The 15,462-nt window shown below is 40.2% G+C and overlaps 1 protein-coding gene across 1 annotated transcript in view; it reads right to left on the bottom strand.

Annotated features, from left to right (window-relative positions):
* Positions 1–15,462, bottom strand: part of CEP290 (centrosomal protein 290) — a 63,988-nt gene that overhangs the window by 22,968 nt on the left and 25,558 nt on the right. Inside the window, exons 25-37 of the mRNA XM_063133814.1 lie at positions 15,243–15,345; positions 12,964–13,194; positions 12,492–12,665; positions 11,189–11,300; positions 10,298–10,500; positions 8,402–8,553; positions 7,607–7,718; positions 6,354–6,809; positions 3,750–3,914; positions 3,039–3,146; positions 2,177–2,311; positions 1,563–1,835; positions 701–808 (exon numbers count right to left, since the gene is read on the bottom strand). Of these exons, the coding sequence (XP_062989884.1) occupies positions 701–808; positions 1,563–1,835; positions 2,177–2,311; positions 3,039–3,146; positions 3,750–3,914; positions 6,354–6,809; positions 7,607–7,718; positions 8,402–8,553; positions 10,298–10,500; positions 11,189–11,300; positions 12,492–12,665; positions 12,964–13,194; positions 15,243–15,345 (2,332 nt within the window). The remainder of the gene's footprint in view (positions 1–700; positions 809–1,562; positions 1,836–2,176; positions 2,312–3,038; positions 3,147–3,749; positions 3,915–6,353; positions 6,810–7,606; positions 7,719–8,401; positions 8,554–10,297; positions 10,501–11,188; positions 11,301–12,491; positions 12,666–12,963; positions 13,195–15,242; positions 15,346–15,462) is intronic.

The raw sequence follows: 15,462 nt of genomic DNA, 5'->3' as shown, positions 1-15,462 counted from the left end.
GAACCCAGATTAAGTTTCAGAAAAAATTACAATGATACCTGATTATACTAAAGGAATGAAATACACAAGTAATAGTATTCTGTATCTAGTATTCTGAAGGTTTTTTGCTGGGTATAATGAATGAGCTAAAGACACATGGCACTGTGTACAATCATGTTGAAGAACCAGGTATGGTTCATTTGCTCTTATTTTTTCACTTAAACTGCAAAAAATCAGCAAAGATAACAATGTTTTAATTCACATGCTAGCCCAAGAAAAAGGGTTTATACACTTCTTAAAGGATTGTGAAGCTGGGATATCTCAACCCTCCGGATCAGCTTCTGGTGGGTGAAGTTCTGTAAAGCACAATTTTGCAAACAGAGTCTAATTTGCAGTTTCCTGAACCCAATAATAACACCTATAATAATCAATAACTCAGTTCTGTTCCCATTTTATTTTATATGCCACCTTTTTTCTCTCTTGAAAGGAACCCAAGGTAGCTTAGATGGTCCTTGTCCTTTCCATTTTATCTTCACAACAAGCCTGTGAGATAGGTTAGGCTGAGAGCCAATGATGGTCCCCAATGAGCTTCATGGCTGAGTGGGATCTAGAACCCGAATCTCCCAAGTCCCAGTCCAACACTCTAACCATTACACCACACTAGTGTATAACTTTATGCCCCAAGTACTCAATTTAAAAGAGGAAAACCCTTTATACTTACTAATGCAGTTTGCTTGAACTTATTAAAAGAATTGTCAGCATGTAAATCTAACTTTTGATGTAGCACTCTGAGATCTTCTTCATGTTTCTTTGCAATTTCTTCTTGCTCCTAAATAGTATGAAATACAATTTCTTATTGATAGAACACATGAACCAGAGAAGTGCAGAGAGAATTACTTGCTCTTTAATCCTTGTGAAAGATTCTACTGAACTAAGGCTTACTCCAAGAGCTATATGCTGATGAACACCAAAACCGCTAATGCACACAGACACATGAAATCATAGTACTTTTAGATTTCAGTGATTATATCGGCATACCGTCGCAGTTTACTCACATATACACTGCATCTACTTATTTCAAGTAAAAATTGGATGAATTAGGCTGCAATTGTATATACATTTACCTGGGAGTAAGCCTCATTGAAATCAATGGGACCTATGACTGAGGATTGTGATGTTATTGTACTAAATGCAGAAGAGTCTGGAAACTACATTCATCGCAATAAAGCATTACATTTTCAAGTTTTCCAAACGAAGGATCTACTTATAACTCCTAATTTCAACATCAGAACTTAGAATTTTCTCCCCTACTCTCTTCAATGTTCCTTCTTTATGCAGCCTATCCAGGCCTTTTTTTCCATGAGGGATGCTCAAAACAGCGTAGGCACAGTCACTGAAATCATGGCGAGCCACCACCAGGAAACAACAGTTCACACACATGAGCAGCTCCACCTCAAGCCCCAAGCGCTCCAGCCTTGTATCTACTTAAGCATTTCTATCATGCCCTTCCATTCAAAACTTCCACAGTGGTTTTCGAAAAAAAGGTTATACATTTCGTATTGCCATACAGTTATTGTAAATACCTCTCTCGCTTTGCCCAAAAGGTGTTGGTACTTTTTCAGCACTTCCTCTTTTTGATTTAATCTCGCTTGCATGTTTGCAATTGTCTGGTGTGCCACTTTCAGAGCATGAGGAGAGGCAGCAACCGTATCATCTTCTCTTTGGTCAAGCTCTGCTATTATTTTCTCTCTCTCGAATGATGCTGGTAATCGAAGCCTTAGTTCATTTATGACCTTGTCCCTTGACAAGATATTTTGCTCTGCTTTCCACAAAGCAGCTTCTTTTTCTTTCAGTTTCTGCAATAAAAGAAATCCATGATACCTAAAACTATTGATAAATATAACTTTGGGTAAAATATGGATCTTTTATATGGGCATTCCCTGTTTCACTTATAAAAACCTGATAAAGCTAATAAATATAGTTTCAACTAAAGCTCTCCCAATTAAAGCTTTATGGTTACAATACTTTAAAGCAGGAAAAGTATATTTTAAGTATTTAGGTTTGTACTTAGTAAGAGAAAAAGGAAATTTCCTGTATACTCACAGGCTGGCCCACACAGTGCTCAATCTCTCTCTCTGAAATACACTCCTAAAATCATTAAAAGCATACGATTCTGTTATCAGACCAGTCCAATTACCTCTTCTAAAGATTTGCAGGTGGCCTGCATTTCCAGGATTGTTCGGATATGTTCTCTGATTTTCCTTAGAGCTTGCTCAAGCTGATGTGGAATGGGCAAATTGGGGTCAGGAACCGATCCCGTGGCTTCATCAAACTGCAGAGGAGAAAACAAAACAAAAAAGGTTGGCTCCCTTTCTGATTACTACAACAAATGCTAATTCGTTAAACAAAAAACCTACTGTTTACAAAATAACATTAAGGTTCTACTGTTTTCAACCAAGCACCAAAAAGCAGGGAAATTGGGAGTTAAGGCTCACAAGTCTTAATGCCACATCCTCCCTACGGAGAATGAGAATTCTTTGGGATAATTCTCATTCTCCCAAAGCAGAAAAACCATGAGGACAGGATGAAGAATATGATATGCAGAGGTGACTGTGGGGTAGTCAAAAACTGATGACAACAACTTCTCGGTTTTTGTTCGGAGCAGCCCTTCCCCAACCTGGTGCCCTCCAAAGGTGTTGGACTGCAACTCCCATCATTGCAAGTTAGTATGTCCTATGGTCAGTAATGCTGGGACTTGTAATCTCAAACATCTGGAGGGCAGCGGGATGGGGAACGTTGTTCTATATCCTTACCAACTGCAGGGTCTGCCCAATACTTCTCTCACACACATCTCGCATATATCATCAGGATGATTCATAACAAAAGAGGCACTATTTGTTACAGATCTAGAACTAAAGCACTTTCAACTTTTGGTCAATATCCTGCCCTTCAAAGAATCAATGCTTTTTCTTAAAAAGTGTTTCTACAAAATATACTGTTCACTCCCCACAGTCCCTGCACAATACATCATACCATTCAAATAAAATCATCCTAAGTACCTTCTGAGCTGTACTTAATATGTCCTTCTGCTGACGGTCATATATGTCAAGCTGACGTTCTAATTCTACTTCTCTTTGATCCCAGGCCATCTGCCGCTCCTCGTGGAACTACGAGGTTGGACAAATTTAATAAGACTGTTACGTCAAACCATCTGAGACCAACACAAAGATATCACAATGACGCAGCTTTAATCCTGGATGCAAGAAAATAATATGTAAGACTAAGACTGAAATCTTAAAGCTGCTGGAAGCGTGTCCCAAGGGCCATAGGATTGCTCAGATCTTCCTCTCGAAGGGTGAATACAGAAGTAAAAAGGAGGCGGATTAAGAGAAGTTTTGGATTGTCAGGATTTAAAGCCTTCCCAATCTCCAAATACACCCTCTACATTGGTGGTGGCTGGGGGAAACGGGAGAGATTTACGCCAGTAAATGTAAAATAATTTTCCTCTTATAGTTTGCAATTGGATGGAAATATCTCAAAAAAGAAAAGATAAACAAAAAGTGGGAATACAGATATAATTCTCCTCCCTCATTCTTGCCCTGCCAGCATGAGCCTGGTAGAGGTTTGGGTGTGGCAGTTCGTTCAACTTTGGAGCAAGAATCCATGCTCTCTTGGATTATTCGCTCCTTGCAGCATCATTAAATTATTATTATTATTATTATTTCCTTAAAAAAACCTACAATAGTATAATACCATATGTTTATCAGTACCTTGCTCTGCTGTACAAGTTCTTCTTCCAGGTTATTGATTGTGTGCTCATATTCGGAAAGAATATTGTTCAAATATTTAATCTCTTCCTTTTTCTTGGCTAATTCACGGTTCAGTCTGAGCTCCTGAAGCCGAAGTTCTTCCATTCTCATATGCCATTCAATCACCTGATAATATACAACAACTGTTCAAATCTCCACAGTAATTTAAGGACCTAGCTATACCAATTCTAGTAGAGCACCTGTTGCAGTGAAAACTACTATGGCACTTTAAGGACTACCCAGCTCATTGTAAGGGGAGGTTTGGTAGGCAAGAGTGCACCAAAAGGATTATAGACACATTCTCATAGCAGTTGAGATTCACAGGAATAAACTAATGCTGAGATCAAGATGGAATGTACAGTGGTGCTTCTGAGCCCTACTCTTCAAAAGCAATCCATGTGCCACCCAACAAGCCAAAACTCTGAAATGCAAGGAGCTGTGGTTCAAAAAATAACAGTCAGGAAGCACTGATGCATTAGTGAAAGCACCAGCACACATTTAATGTGCTTTTTTTCTTTTTGATCCGAATTAACAAGATGAGTTCTCATATAATGATGAATACAAGATAATGCAAATGGTGGAACATTAACAGCAAGAGAATTCAACACACACGCTTTTTTTTGTAGTCAAAGTACCAAACATCAATCATTATTTAAACCCCGAGGACCACAACTACATCGTATATTCTGTTTCTGAACTTCAGGGCAGAGTTCTTACAATTATATACTGATGCATGAGTCAGAGGCATCTGCAGACTCCAACCTTTGCAGAAACCCAAATAAATCTGGAAAAACCTGAGAACCCAAAGAAAGAAAGAAAGAAAGAAGGAGCCAGTGTGGTGTAGTGATTAGAGTGTTGGACTGGGAGTCAGGAGATCCAGGTTCTAGTCCCCACTCGGCCATGGAAAACCACTGGGTGACTTTTGGCCATCACAGACTCTCAGCCCAAAATACTTCACAGGGTGGTTGTTGTGAGGATAGAAATGGAGAGGAGGAGGATTATATACACCGCCTTGGGTTCCTTGGTGGAAAAAAGGCAGGATATAAATGCAAAAATAAATAAATAAATAAATAAATAAATAAATAAATAATAAATAACAAAAAAGGTAAAGAGAGAGCCCTTTCATTGTCTGGATAAAGCATTTCCTGCTTCAAATTGAGAAACTATTTTAAAATGTCCCCAGGAAGGAAAGTAAGAGCTGCCTAGAAATACCAATTCAGAAATTCCTATATAGCTGGGATTAGGCACCAGTTTGTCCATTCAGTTAGCCCAATAACCCCCAAAAGGTAGCAGCAAAGAGAAGCAGCTCTTTCCAACTCAATTCTAAATTAGTGAAAAACATTTTTTTAAAAAAGAGCACCTGCCAATGCACATTCCAAAGCAAATGTAGTTCATTGGCCATATTGCAGTTTGGAAGGGGCTATGATTGGGGGAGAGTGGCTTATAAGAGCCCTCAGGTGTAGTTCATACTTAATACTGCAGGTCAGGCTGCAAGTCGTTTACCACACCCCTGCAGTGTTGATCAGGACTATTAGACCCCCTACTGCACTTCAGGTAATAGGCTGAAGCAGACACTACTTCAACTCTGCAGTTCTGTCCATTGCTTTTATCCTCACATTGCAGGTTGAGCTGAGACAGCAGCATAAACATCCCTGCAGGATAGTTCACCCTTATACCCCTAATGCTGGTTAGAGAACAGTGCTAAGAGAAAGAGAAGTTTACAGGAGCCCTGTTCTATGGTGTACTGTTAATATTGCTGGTCAGAGGCTGGTTTGGATCCCCAGTCAAAAGGACCCAACATCTGGCTGCACATTTAAGAGTTATTTTTTTATTTAAAAAATGCAGGAATGCTGTCCTTGATGGTAACTTTTCCCCTCCTATTCCCGCAGTCATAGGCTCAAGTAACACATGCATACCAAGAATACACTGCAAATTGTGTTGCCCCCCCATTTATTAATAAATTCCTATCCTGTCAGCTAAAATCAGTCCAGATGAGGTATTTAGATTTGTGAAATAAAAGCAGAGACCCAAGACAGACAGCTCAACTAGCATGTGTCATCCCAAGTATGGAAATGGCCAGACAAGAGATAAGGCTACTAGTCCTGGTGGCTATATGCTACTTCCAGTATCAGAATGCTGGAGAACATTGATAGGGGATGCTATTGCACCCATGTCCTCCTTGTGGATTTCTCACAGGCAGGTGGTTGGTGACTGGGAACAAAAGGCTGGACAAGATAGACCTTAGGTCTCATCCAGGATGGCTCTTCTTATGAACTTATAAAGCAAAAAGGTGGTAGTAGGACATAAAGACTCACAGCTTGCTTTAAGAGACATGAAAGTAACAGCCAGGGAATCAAGAAGCCTGTGTAACATTGCACTGCCTCAAGCACTAGCCAACATAAAGTAACATAAGGAAGAAATCGAGGTAGAATTGTCTTAATCAAGGCATTAAAAATGAAGGGGGGTGGAAATATCCAAAACTTGGTCTGAGGCAGGGCTCAACTCAGATTGCATATAAAAACAATGCTCAGAGCTGTATTCAAATTACGTGGGTATATTTCAAACCTTTTGTGCTCCCCTTGTATCCTTTAATGTGGCGATTAGCTCTTCTAAGCCTTTTAATTTCATCTCCAACTCCAGTGCTCTGTTCTCCGCATTCCGGCGCTCTTGTTGAGCATGCTGGACTTCATCCATAGTTTTAAGTTTGTCGTTCTGAAGCTGAATCATAGTCTTGGAGAACTTTTCCTGTTGAGCCAGGGGCAAAGCACCACTGAATTGCCTCCGCAGTGACTGAACAGTCTGGCGTAGATGTTTGGCTCTGTTTCTTCCCTCCAGTCGTGCGTAATATAACGCTTGCTCCTTGTCATCCAATTTTTGCTCTAGACGCATATTAGTAACCTCCATCTTCTGAAGTTTTGAGGTAGCAGCCTCTAGCTTGGCCACAGCAGTAGCCTCACTGATCTGAAGGGCCACAATATGCTGATGTAATTTTGCAATGAGTGCTTTTTCGTCTGATTGTGCCTAGGTGTCAGATAAGATAAAATCAAATGCTATTTATTTATTTATTTAGAATATTTATATACCGCTCCCCACTGAAAAATTTCGGAGCGGTGTACAAGATAAAATGAAAATAAAAACAGAATAAAACAGTTAAAACAAAATTTAAAAGAAGCAAAAAAAAAAAAGAGATTCAAGGCTGCATATTAAGGAAAGGCTTCTTGGAATAAAGATGTTTTCAGGAGGCGCCAAAAGGAGTACAAGGTTGGAACCTGCCTGACCTCCAGAGGCAGGGAGTTCCACAGGAGGGGCGCCACCACGCTGAAGGCTCTTCCCCTGGTGGACTCCAATCGGAGGATGGATCTAGGTGGAACCACCAGGAGCAGGCCCTCAGATGACCTCAGTGACCGGGCAGGTTGGTAAGGGAGAAGGCGCTCTCTCAGGTATCCTGGTCCCAAGTTGTTTAGGGCTTTGTACACAAGTACAAGAACCTTAAACTTGGCCCGGTAGCGAATAGGCAGCCAGTGCAGTTCCCTCAGCAGAGGAGTTACATGCTGGAAAGGGGCAGCTCCAGACAACAGCCGAGCTGCAGCATTCTGCACTAGCTCCAGCTTCAGGAGCAGCTTCAAGGGCAGCCCCACATAGAGCGCGTTGCAGTAATCCAATCTTGAGGTTACCAATGCCTGTACCACCGTGGCCAAGCTATCCCTGTCCAGGAGAGGCCGTAGTTGGCGAACCAACTGAAGATATTAAAAGGAACTTGGCCTATTATCTTTATCACTGAAGTCAATGGTTATGGGTCTTAGCAGCAAGGACCATACCTGATAGTCCAAAATTTGCATTCGAAGTGATTCCACTTCTTTCTCTCTGGATTGCTGCCGATTTTCCAAAGCAGCAACTTGCATCTTGGCAATATCAGAAAGCTCTCTTAACCTAGCAGTACAAGTAAAGAATATTTACAGTAATAGTGGGAAATCTGTTCATTTCATTAGTTGTAATGCAAGGATAACAGTATTGTTTATGCACATGATTACTGTTCTTTACAAATAAACTCATTGAAATACATCATTATAAATAGGAGGAAAAAACTCAATACTACAAGGATATACTTTGACAGCAATTTGCTGCATTGCATTAAATACAGCAGCTGAGACTTTTACAAAATCTGGATTTCAGCTACATTTAACAATCAGTACATAGTTGTTTTTTCTGTTAGTAACAGCTGGGAAATGTTTGGGGACTATATGCAGGTGGCAATTTCAGTAAAAAAGCTGTGGCTGAGTTTGGCACAACAGCACTATATCTTTACTAAAGGGTAGCATAGAAATGTACAAAATAAAGAGAAGCCACAGTCCAAAGAGAAGAAGGTACACACACAATCCAAAGTCTCCATTGAAGGGACTGCCCTACAAAGAATCCCCCAATTACTCTTCACATTTCCTCAAGTACATAAAGCAGTTTGGGAATGAGGAGTAGTTACTTTTGAAAGTGAAAACATTGCCAGTGCTAATGTGTGAGTGCAGGGAGAGGCAAACTAGCAGAGAGGTTTGCCAGCATGCTCTGTCCCATTTCACTCAAGGCTGCAGCCAGAGTGTCACGAACCCTTTGCAACTTACTTGGATACTTCGACCTTCAGTTCCGTTTCACATTTCTCCAGATCCATAATTCGACGCCTGTCTGCCTCACTTACTGCTCTGCTCACGCTGCTCGACAGTTCATCCCGCAAGAATTGTTCCACTTTCTGTGCTTCAAGGTTGATCTTCGTAAGCTAAGATACGGCAGATTTAGGAAATATGTTTGAAATGTCAATGCAGCAGTGTTATTTGACCAATGCAAAACAATTTCTCAGTATATGGGTGGCTAATGTACATCATCATGTGTCTGTGACACTCCTGGACAGGAAAAGTATTTGTGTTTTCAGACTGTTGGTTGTTTTATTATGGTTTTAATTTTTGTGAACAGCCCAGAGAGCTTCGGCTATTGGGCGGTATAGAAATGTAATAAATAAAGGAAGGGTCATGAGATAGGCACCTGCTATGGCATAAGGAGTCTACTCTGCCTTTCTGCCTGCTTCCTGGCTCATTAAACTTGAGACAAATCCACTCTAAGGTACAAGAGGCCTACATACACACTGAACTACACCCCATCATATACTTTGGGCTCAAGTTCTGAGACCCTTGCCAAAAAGACTAGACACTATCTTAGTACACGTGCGCGGAGAATGTCAGCCTTCATTTCACAATATCACTTTTTATTTCCAACTATCTATCTGGCTAATCCTAATTACCATGCTCTTTACTGAAACCTTTACCAGTTTACTTCAGTATATGCACTGGGATTGATGGTTGCATATATAGTCTTTAGCTCAGGAGTGGGCAACTTGTGGCCCTCCAGATGTTTTGCCCTACAACTCCCATGATCCCTCACCATTAGTTATGCTGGACAGGGCTGATGGGAGTTGTATGCCAAAACATCTGGAGAGCCAGGAGTTGCCCATCCTGGCAACCATCAATCCCAGTGCATACCCTGAAGTAAACCGGTAGAGGTTTCAGTATCGAGCATGGAAATTAGGCTAGAAAGTGCTAGCATGTAGGACAGGACACACTTTTTAAACTGATGGCCTCTTATTATATACTCAGAGAGAGAAAGGGATCAGCCTATAATGCACAGAAATGCATATGGTATGAAGGGTGCAAGTATGAAGGAAATGGCACATTTCCCTTTATAATACATGCTGTTTCTGCTGATGTGTATTTTAAAGAAGAAAACAGGCACTGTCAACTCACATGCACCCTTCATATCCAGCAAGATGTGCATGAATTTTGGATTCTGAACCCAAGTGCAAAAGGTACTTGGGTTCAGAAGCAACTCCATTACCATATAAAATAAGAGTCAAAATTCAGATGTATTAAGTGGATTTAAGACAACCAGAACAGTTTCAATTAAAGAGCCTCTGGACAATATTCTCAGGAATGCCTGAAAAGGAGGTGGGGAGGGAAGAGATTATTTTTTCAAGAAGCAAAGGAAGGACAGTACAAGTCTTTTATCAAGGTAGGGTTAACAAGGCCCAGAATGGCAAAAGGACTGCTGATTGCCCAAGGCAAAAGGAAGCAACACTAAACATTTGAAGCAACAATGAGCACAATATAGATTCCAGAGATAAACATCAATTAATGCTAGGAGTTATAAGGTCTACATATATCGATCCGTCTTCCTGAAGCTAGTGGCTCCAGATCTATTGGATGACAACTCCCAACATCCTTGACCAGCATGACCAATAGGGATGTTGGCTGTGATTGGAGCTGTAGTCCAGCATATCTGGAGGCCACCAAGCTGGGGAAGGCTGCCTTATATGTATACTTTCCGATTCATTCCGCAGTTTTTCTAAAAGCATCACCAGAAAGCGACATTATTTTCTAAAAATCCGAGGTGATTAACAAATAAGTGTGATTAAAGAGAACACAATGTTGCATTTTTTACACTTCAAATTATGTCTACGATCAGAAGCCAACCTCAGCAAACTTGGATTCTAGTTCAAAATTCCTTTCTTCCGCTTGCTTTAATGTGTTTCGCAGTTGTTCGTACATTTGCTGAGAGTGCTCTGCCCTCTGCCGTTCATTTAGTTCTTTCATTTCCAGCATAGTAATTTTCTTAGAAATTGAAACAATTTCACTGTTGGTTATAGCTTTTGAGGCCTTGTCTGAAGCACTGTCTCCTAAAAATCAACAAAAATATTATGCTTTTTTTTATATAGTTTTATACACATACATACTCCTACACCTGTAATGCAGAAAGAAAATCGGAAATCAGCATTACGGAACGAAGAGGCAAAAACACTCAAGTTTTCCAAATCATTTAAGCATAGTAAAAGGCAAAAAAATCATTATTAACTACCCTAATCCCCATCAAATTTCATAAAATTTGGACAAACTAATACTTTGTTGATGGTATAGTAAGTGCCACAGCTTCAAGATTCAGATGCAGCTGTTATCACCTCCCTTTCCCATCACAGTTAGAAGGAACTGGACAGGCTTGCAGGAAACCGGACATGAAATGTCACAGAGGTTGTAATTCTAATACATTAGAGTGGTTCTCTTTGTAAATAAGACAAATTAAACCAGGGATGGGGAACCTCCACACCGTTGGCCTAATAAGGTTCAAGCTTACTTCTTAGTAGATATACAATCTTTCTGTTTGCACGAAACGAATGCTACTTAAGACGCTTACCAAGTTTTTAATACAATACTCTTGTTAACTTCAGAGTAAGAAGGGGAAAATGTATGCAGACATCCTCATTTATTTAAAATTATATTAAATTCTATGTTTTAGGATAGTAGGTTTACAGAACAAGGTTACAGAATGGGTTTACATCCCGTTATCATAAAATAATTATGTGTGCTTACCCAGTTTTGTTGTTTGCTCCCAAGCTTGTTCAACTGTATGAAGCTTCTCTTTTGTAATTTCCAGTTCCTTGATTAAAGACTCGATCTGCTGTTTCAGGGATGCATTCTCATGCTATGTGGCAAGATGTGAAAATAAATTACAAGTTAATTTAAATATTATCTGGAATGAAAATAAAGCTTTGAGCAGCAATAGACTATTTGGGCTCTGTTCACACGTAATAAGCCAGTATCTTTAGAATTCTGGCTTATTTTGAATGAGAAAGGGTGCTAGTGCACACTGTTTGATCACTCCTGCTTGGCTCCTCATCTCAGTGTGAACAGCTAAATAAACCAAGAAGTCTCCACCCATTGTTTATTTAGCATTACATCAATCTGGTATCTCTGGCTTCTGGTATCTCTCTTAACGTGAGCCAGGGGTTGGTCTTGGCTCATGACTCTGGCTTGTTAGGAGAGCAACAAGCCACAGATCCTAGTTCAGATGCAGCACTAAAGAAAGGGAGGCTTCCTTGTTGTTTAGCCTCTCTCACTATTAGAAGGAGCCAAGTGGGAGCAAAAGAGCAGCATGCACCAGCACACTGGCACATTCCCAAAGAATGTACTCCCTCATTGGAAGAGGTCCACCTACATGGCACTCCCTTCTAGTGTTAGAGCCAGTAACTTTCACAGGACAGTGTGATGTTTCACTGCTTTATGCTATTTATCTGGGATGTAAATGCTTTTTGGACTTCTCATGGTAAGGCTTGTAAGTAGTTAATTCTGTTGGGAAGAGGAGTGAATGAATGGAATGTGGAATGACTACTGATTGGCTGTTGGATTCAAGTGCGTGAAAGGGAATGATAGTTAGTAGTTGACAGTTGGGAGCGAGAGAGATTTGGGGTTAGTCTGCTGTATAGGATAGATCAGTGTAGGGTCTGTGTTTTATTGTTTTGGGAATAAGAGAGAGCAGGAGGAGTGAGATTAGAAATTTAGAGGGTAGAGTAGGCAAGGATACAAGACATGTTTATTGTAACAACTAAGTTCTGAAACAGATGAAACCATAAGTTTGACAAAATGTGTGAACTTTCTTCTAGTTAAATAAAAGTTGTTTTGTTTCACCCTGGTTTGGATTCTTTAAGTACCTGAGGTAAGGTATGGAGTTATATGGTGGCAACGGTAAAGTAAAAGAGTGAATATTTCACATACCTTTCTTCTTTCAAATCCTCCTATAATAGGAAGCCAAACTGCCTGCTGGATCTGAACTGCAAACTTGGGAATTAAATGGAGGGGTGCAGGTAATTTTGCAAAGTACAAATATTAGTAATACCTCCAAGTGCTCCAGATTAGTTGTTCTTTGAACAAGCAAATTATCTTTTTGTAGCATATCCCTGTATTTAGCAGTTAATTCATTATATTGTTTATTTGCCATTTCTAGATCATTTAGAGGTACACTGTCATCCAACACTTTTTGCAATGCTGCTATCTTGAAGGTTGCCATTTCCTAAATAAGAAAAGGAAACAAATTGTTAATGAAAAAAGAACCCCAATTTGCAGACCTTGTGGACTGAACTAATCTGGAGCCACAATGTCAGAGTAGGGACGGTCTAGGCTTTCACTCAGTTTATATTTAGAATAAACTGATCAAATCCGCACCTGCGAAACTGAGATGGACCAAAAATAATCTGATCCAGAAGTCCTGAGGTCAGGGTCAGTAGTGTGGCTCTGGTTTTGCTTCAACACACAAGTGCCCTACACACAAGTAATTCATAAGTAAGGCTCATATTACATTCAAAACTTACCTTGAACCTTTGCAGACATCCAATCTTTTCTCCAACTGCAGCCTCCATAGACATTAATTCGGCCTTCATTTTCTCGTTCTCCTTTCGAAGATGCCTCTCCATTTCAAGTAAAGTTGTGTACTGTCTTGTCATTGATCTTTCATTTACTCGCAGAACAGTTATTTTTCTACTATAGTCTGCAAATAGCCGTTTAGAATCATCACTGTCCTTTTGAAGCGCATCTAATAAACTCTGTGGGGAGTTTCAAAACATTACTGGCACTGTGATGGAAGTATTAGGATGTGTTGCATTCACACACAGTGGCATGGATACAGCTAATCCCAAAATTCCATTCATTCAATGGCCCTTTCCCAACACCCTGAGACCCAGTCACTCCTTGAAGAGTTGCTCCCAAGAGGTGGGGCTCCACCAAGAATGAGATGTGTAGAGATCTGAAAACCTAGGTGGGGTGGGGGAACCACAGGGAATGTTTTTTGTGGAGACCTTCACACCTCTTAGAGATGTGACATGAGGAAGGGGGGAGACAGAGTTCAAATCAGTCATCCTTGCTTGTAAAGTGGGAGGGAGTGCATTTCCCACCATTTCTGCACCCCCTACCACCACCACCACCACCACCAAAAAAATACCCTGCATATCCCACACCATTCTTAAATGTCACCCACAACTGTCAGAAGCAGCTTTTCAGAGAGCAAAAGGAACTGCAGCAGGAGAAGACAAGAAAGCCTTAATGCACGAGTGGAACTTGCTGTTCTTAATACCCAAGCCTTTGTACGTTGACACTTCTGCAGTATAAACCGAAATAGAAATGGATGACAGCTCCACAAGCTAAAATTTCTAAAAGTCGTTTGAGAACACTTCTAAAGGCACGTATGCAGAGCCTTTTCAGAGCCCACTTGGAAAGGACACAATTGTATTAAGATATGGTACAAGAGAAAAGTTGTAGGGACCTCTAACAAGTGGAAAATGATGACAACAATTTAAGTTCCGATACTGCTATAAGCTTGAGGTGTTTCAATATCTTGGAAAGTACTTTCAGAACTCAAACGTCTTCACAATGCCACACAATCATAGATGTCTAGAGTTGTTCCCTTTTCAATAATGCATAGGGGCTGGATCCAGATTTACACTGGCTCAACTGCACTGAGAGAAATGGTATAGCCCACCCCCTCCTTCCCACAGCAGTCCCTCCAGTCCCCCTGAAAATGCTATAAAGAGAGTCAGGAGCAGCTGCTGAATGTGGTTGAAATGTGGTGTGGGGATCCCCAAAATCTGGTGGAAGGATCTTCCTTTCTTATGTGAAAGGTGGATCCTGGATCGAACCCTAGATGTTTTAGATACATACACACACACCCCAGATAATGTTCAAAACATTTTCCAGAGCACAGAGAAAGACTCCACCACCACATCTTGTATACACTGTCATTAAAGTGGGAACTGATTGCTCTCTCTCTTCTAAATCCTATGCTATTGTGGTCAGGTTTGGACATACAGGAAACCATGGTTTCCTGCCACGTGAATGAGCCAGTGCAAGCCTTGGGCTCACACACTCTTCCCTGCTCTTTTGCACACTACATGAGAAAATTAAAATGAAGTTTTCCCCATTATGTCCGAACTCGGGGAACTACAGTTTGTTTACAACTATCATTTGAGAACAAGCAAGTAGCTAAAACCATTGTTTAATCTTGGCTTTAGTTCCTGGGGAACTATGGTTGGTTTAAAAGCGAAAGTAGAAGCTTTTAGTCTCCTCCACTGGCATGCAGGCTTCTCATTATGTCTGAACACAGCCTTTATTTCCAGCAGCCAAAAACTAAAAACTAAGTAGATTTTCTAGAATACTCCAAATTATTAAAATCTTGTTATTTCAGAATTGAGGAGGGAGCAGATTTGCACACTAGAAAGCCAAGATTTTGAAAGTAACACGAAAATCAGGAACACTTAACTCTTCCTCATCCTTGTATCCTGGAGACTGAGATCTCACCACTGGATTTAACAATGGAGAGTATCAACTTCCTCCCATTGTGAATTGGGGCATTGCTCTTTTTGTCCACTAAGAAGCTTTCAAAAATAAAGCATCTTGAGAGGAATCTCTCTTCCTGTTGGAAGGCTCACATAAGGAGATTGCCATAAATGCTTCCTAGCAAGGAACTAAGTTAAGTTCCTTACAAATTATTCTTATTATCTTACATATCATAAACTCTCCTCCATTTCACCATTCTATTCTATTTCAGACATCTATGCTGATGTCTGTTAAAATGAGTAAAAACAGAAAAAATACTTACAGAATATTCCTTTATTTTTATATCATCTTGCTCCTTTTGAAATTCCAACTTTCTCTTTTCTTCTTGTATTTTTTCACCAGCAGTTTGCCAGTGTTCCCTTTCACTAAAAAAAAAAAAACCACATTTTTTAAAAGATTACACACACAACACACACTTTTAGAGCCTTCTTTCTGAATAGTTTGTAAGACACATTATCGTATCAATAGTGGCATATTATGCC

Source organism: Elgaria multicarinata, chromosome 9 (assembly GCF_023053635.1).
Source record: "Elgaria multicarinata webbii isolate HBS135686 ecotype San Diego chromosome 9, rElgMul1.1.pri, whole genome shotgun sequence".
Lineage (NCBI taxonomy): Eukaryota > Metazoa > Chordata > Lepidosauria > Squamata > Anguidae > Elgaria > Elgaria multicarinata.
The sequence above is the reverse complement of the archived record's forward strand: the minus strand, read 5'-3'. Positions and strand labels throughout refer to the sequence as shown.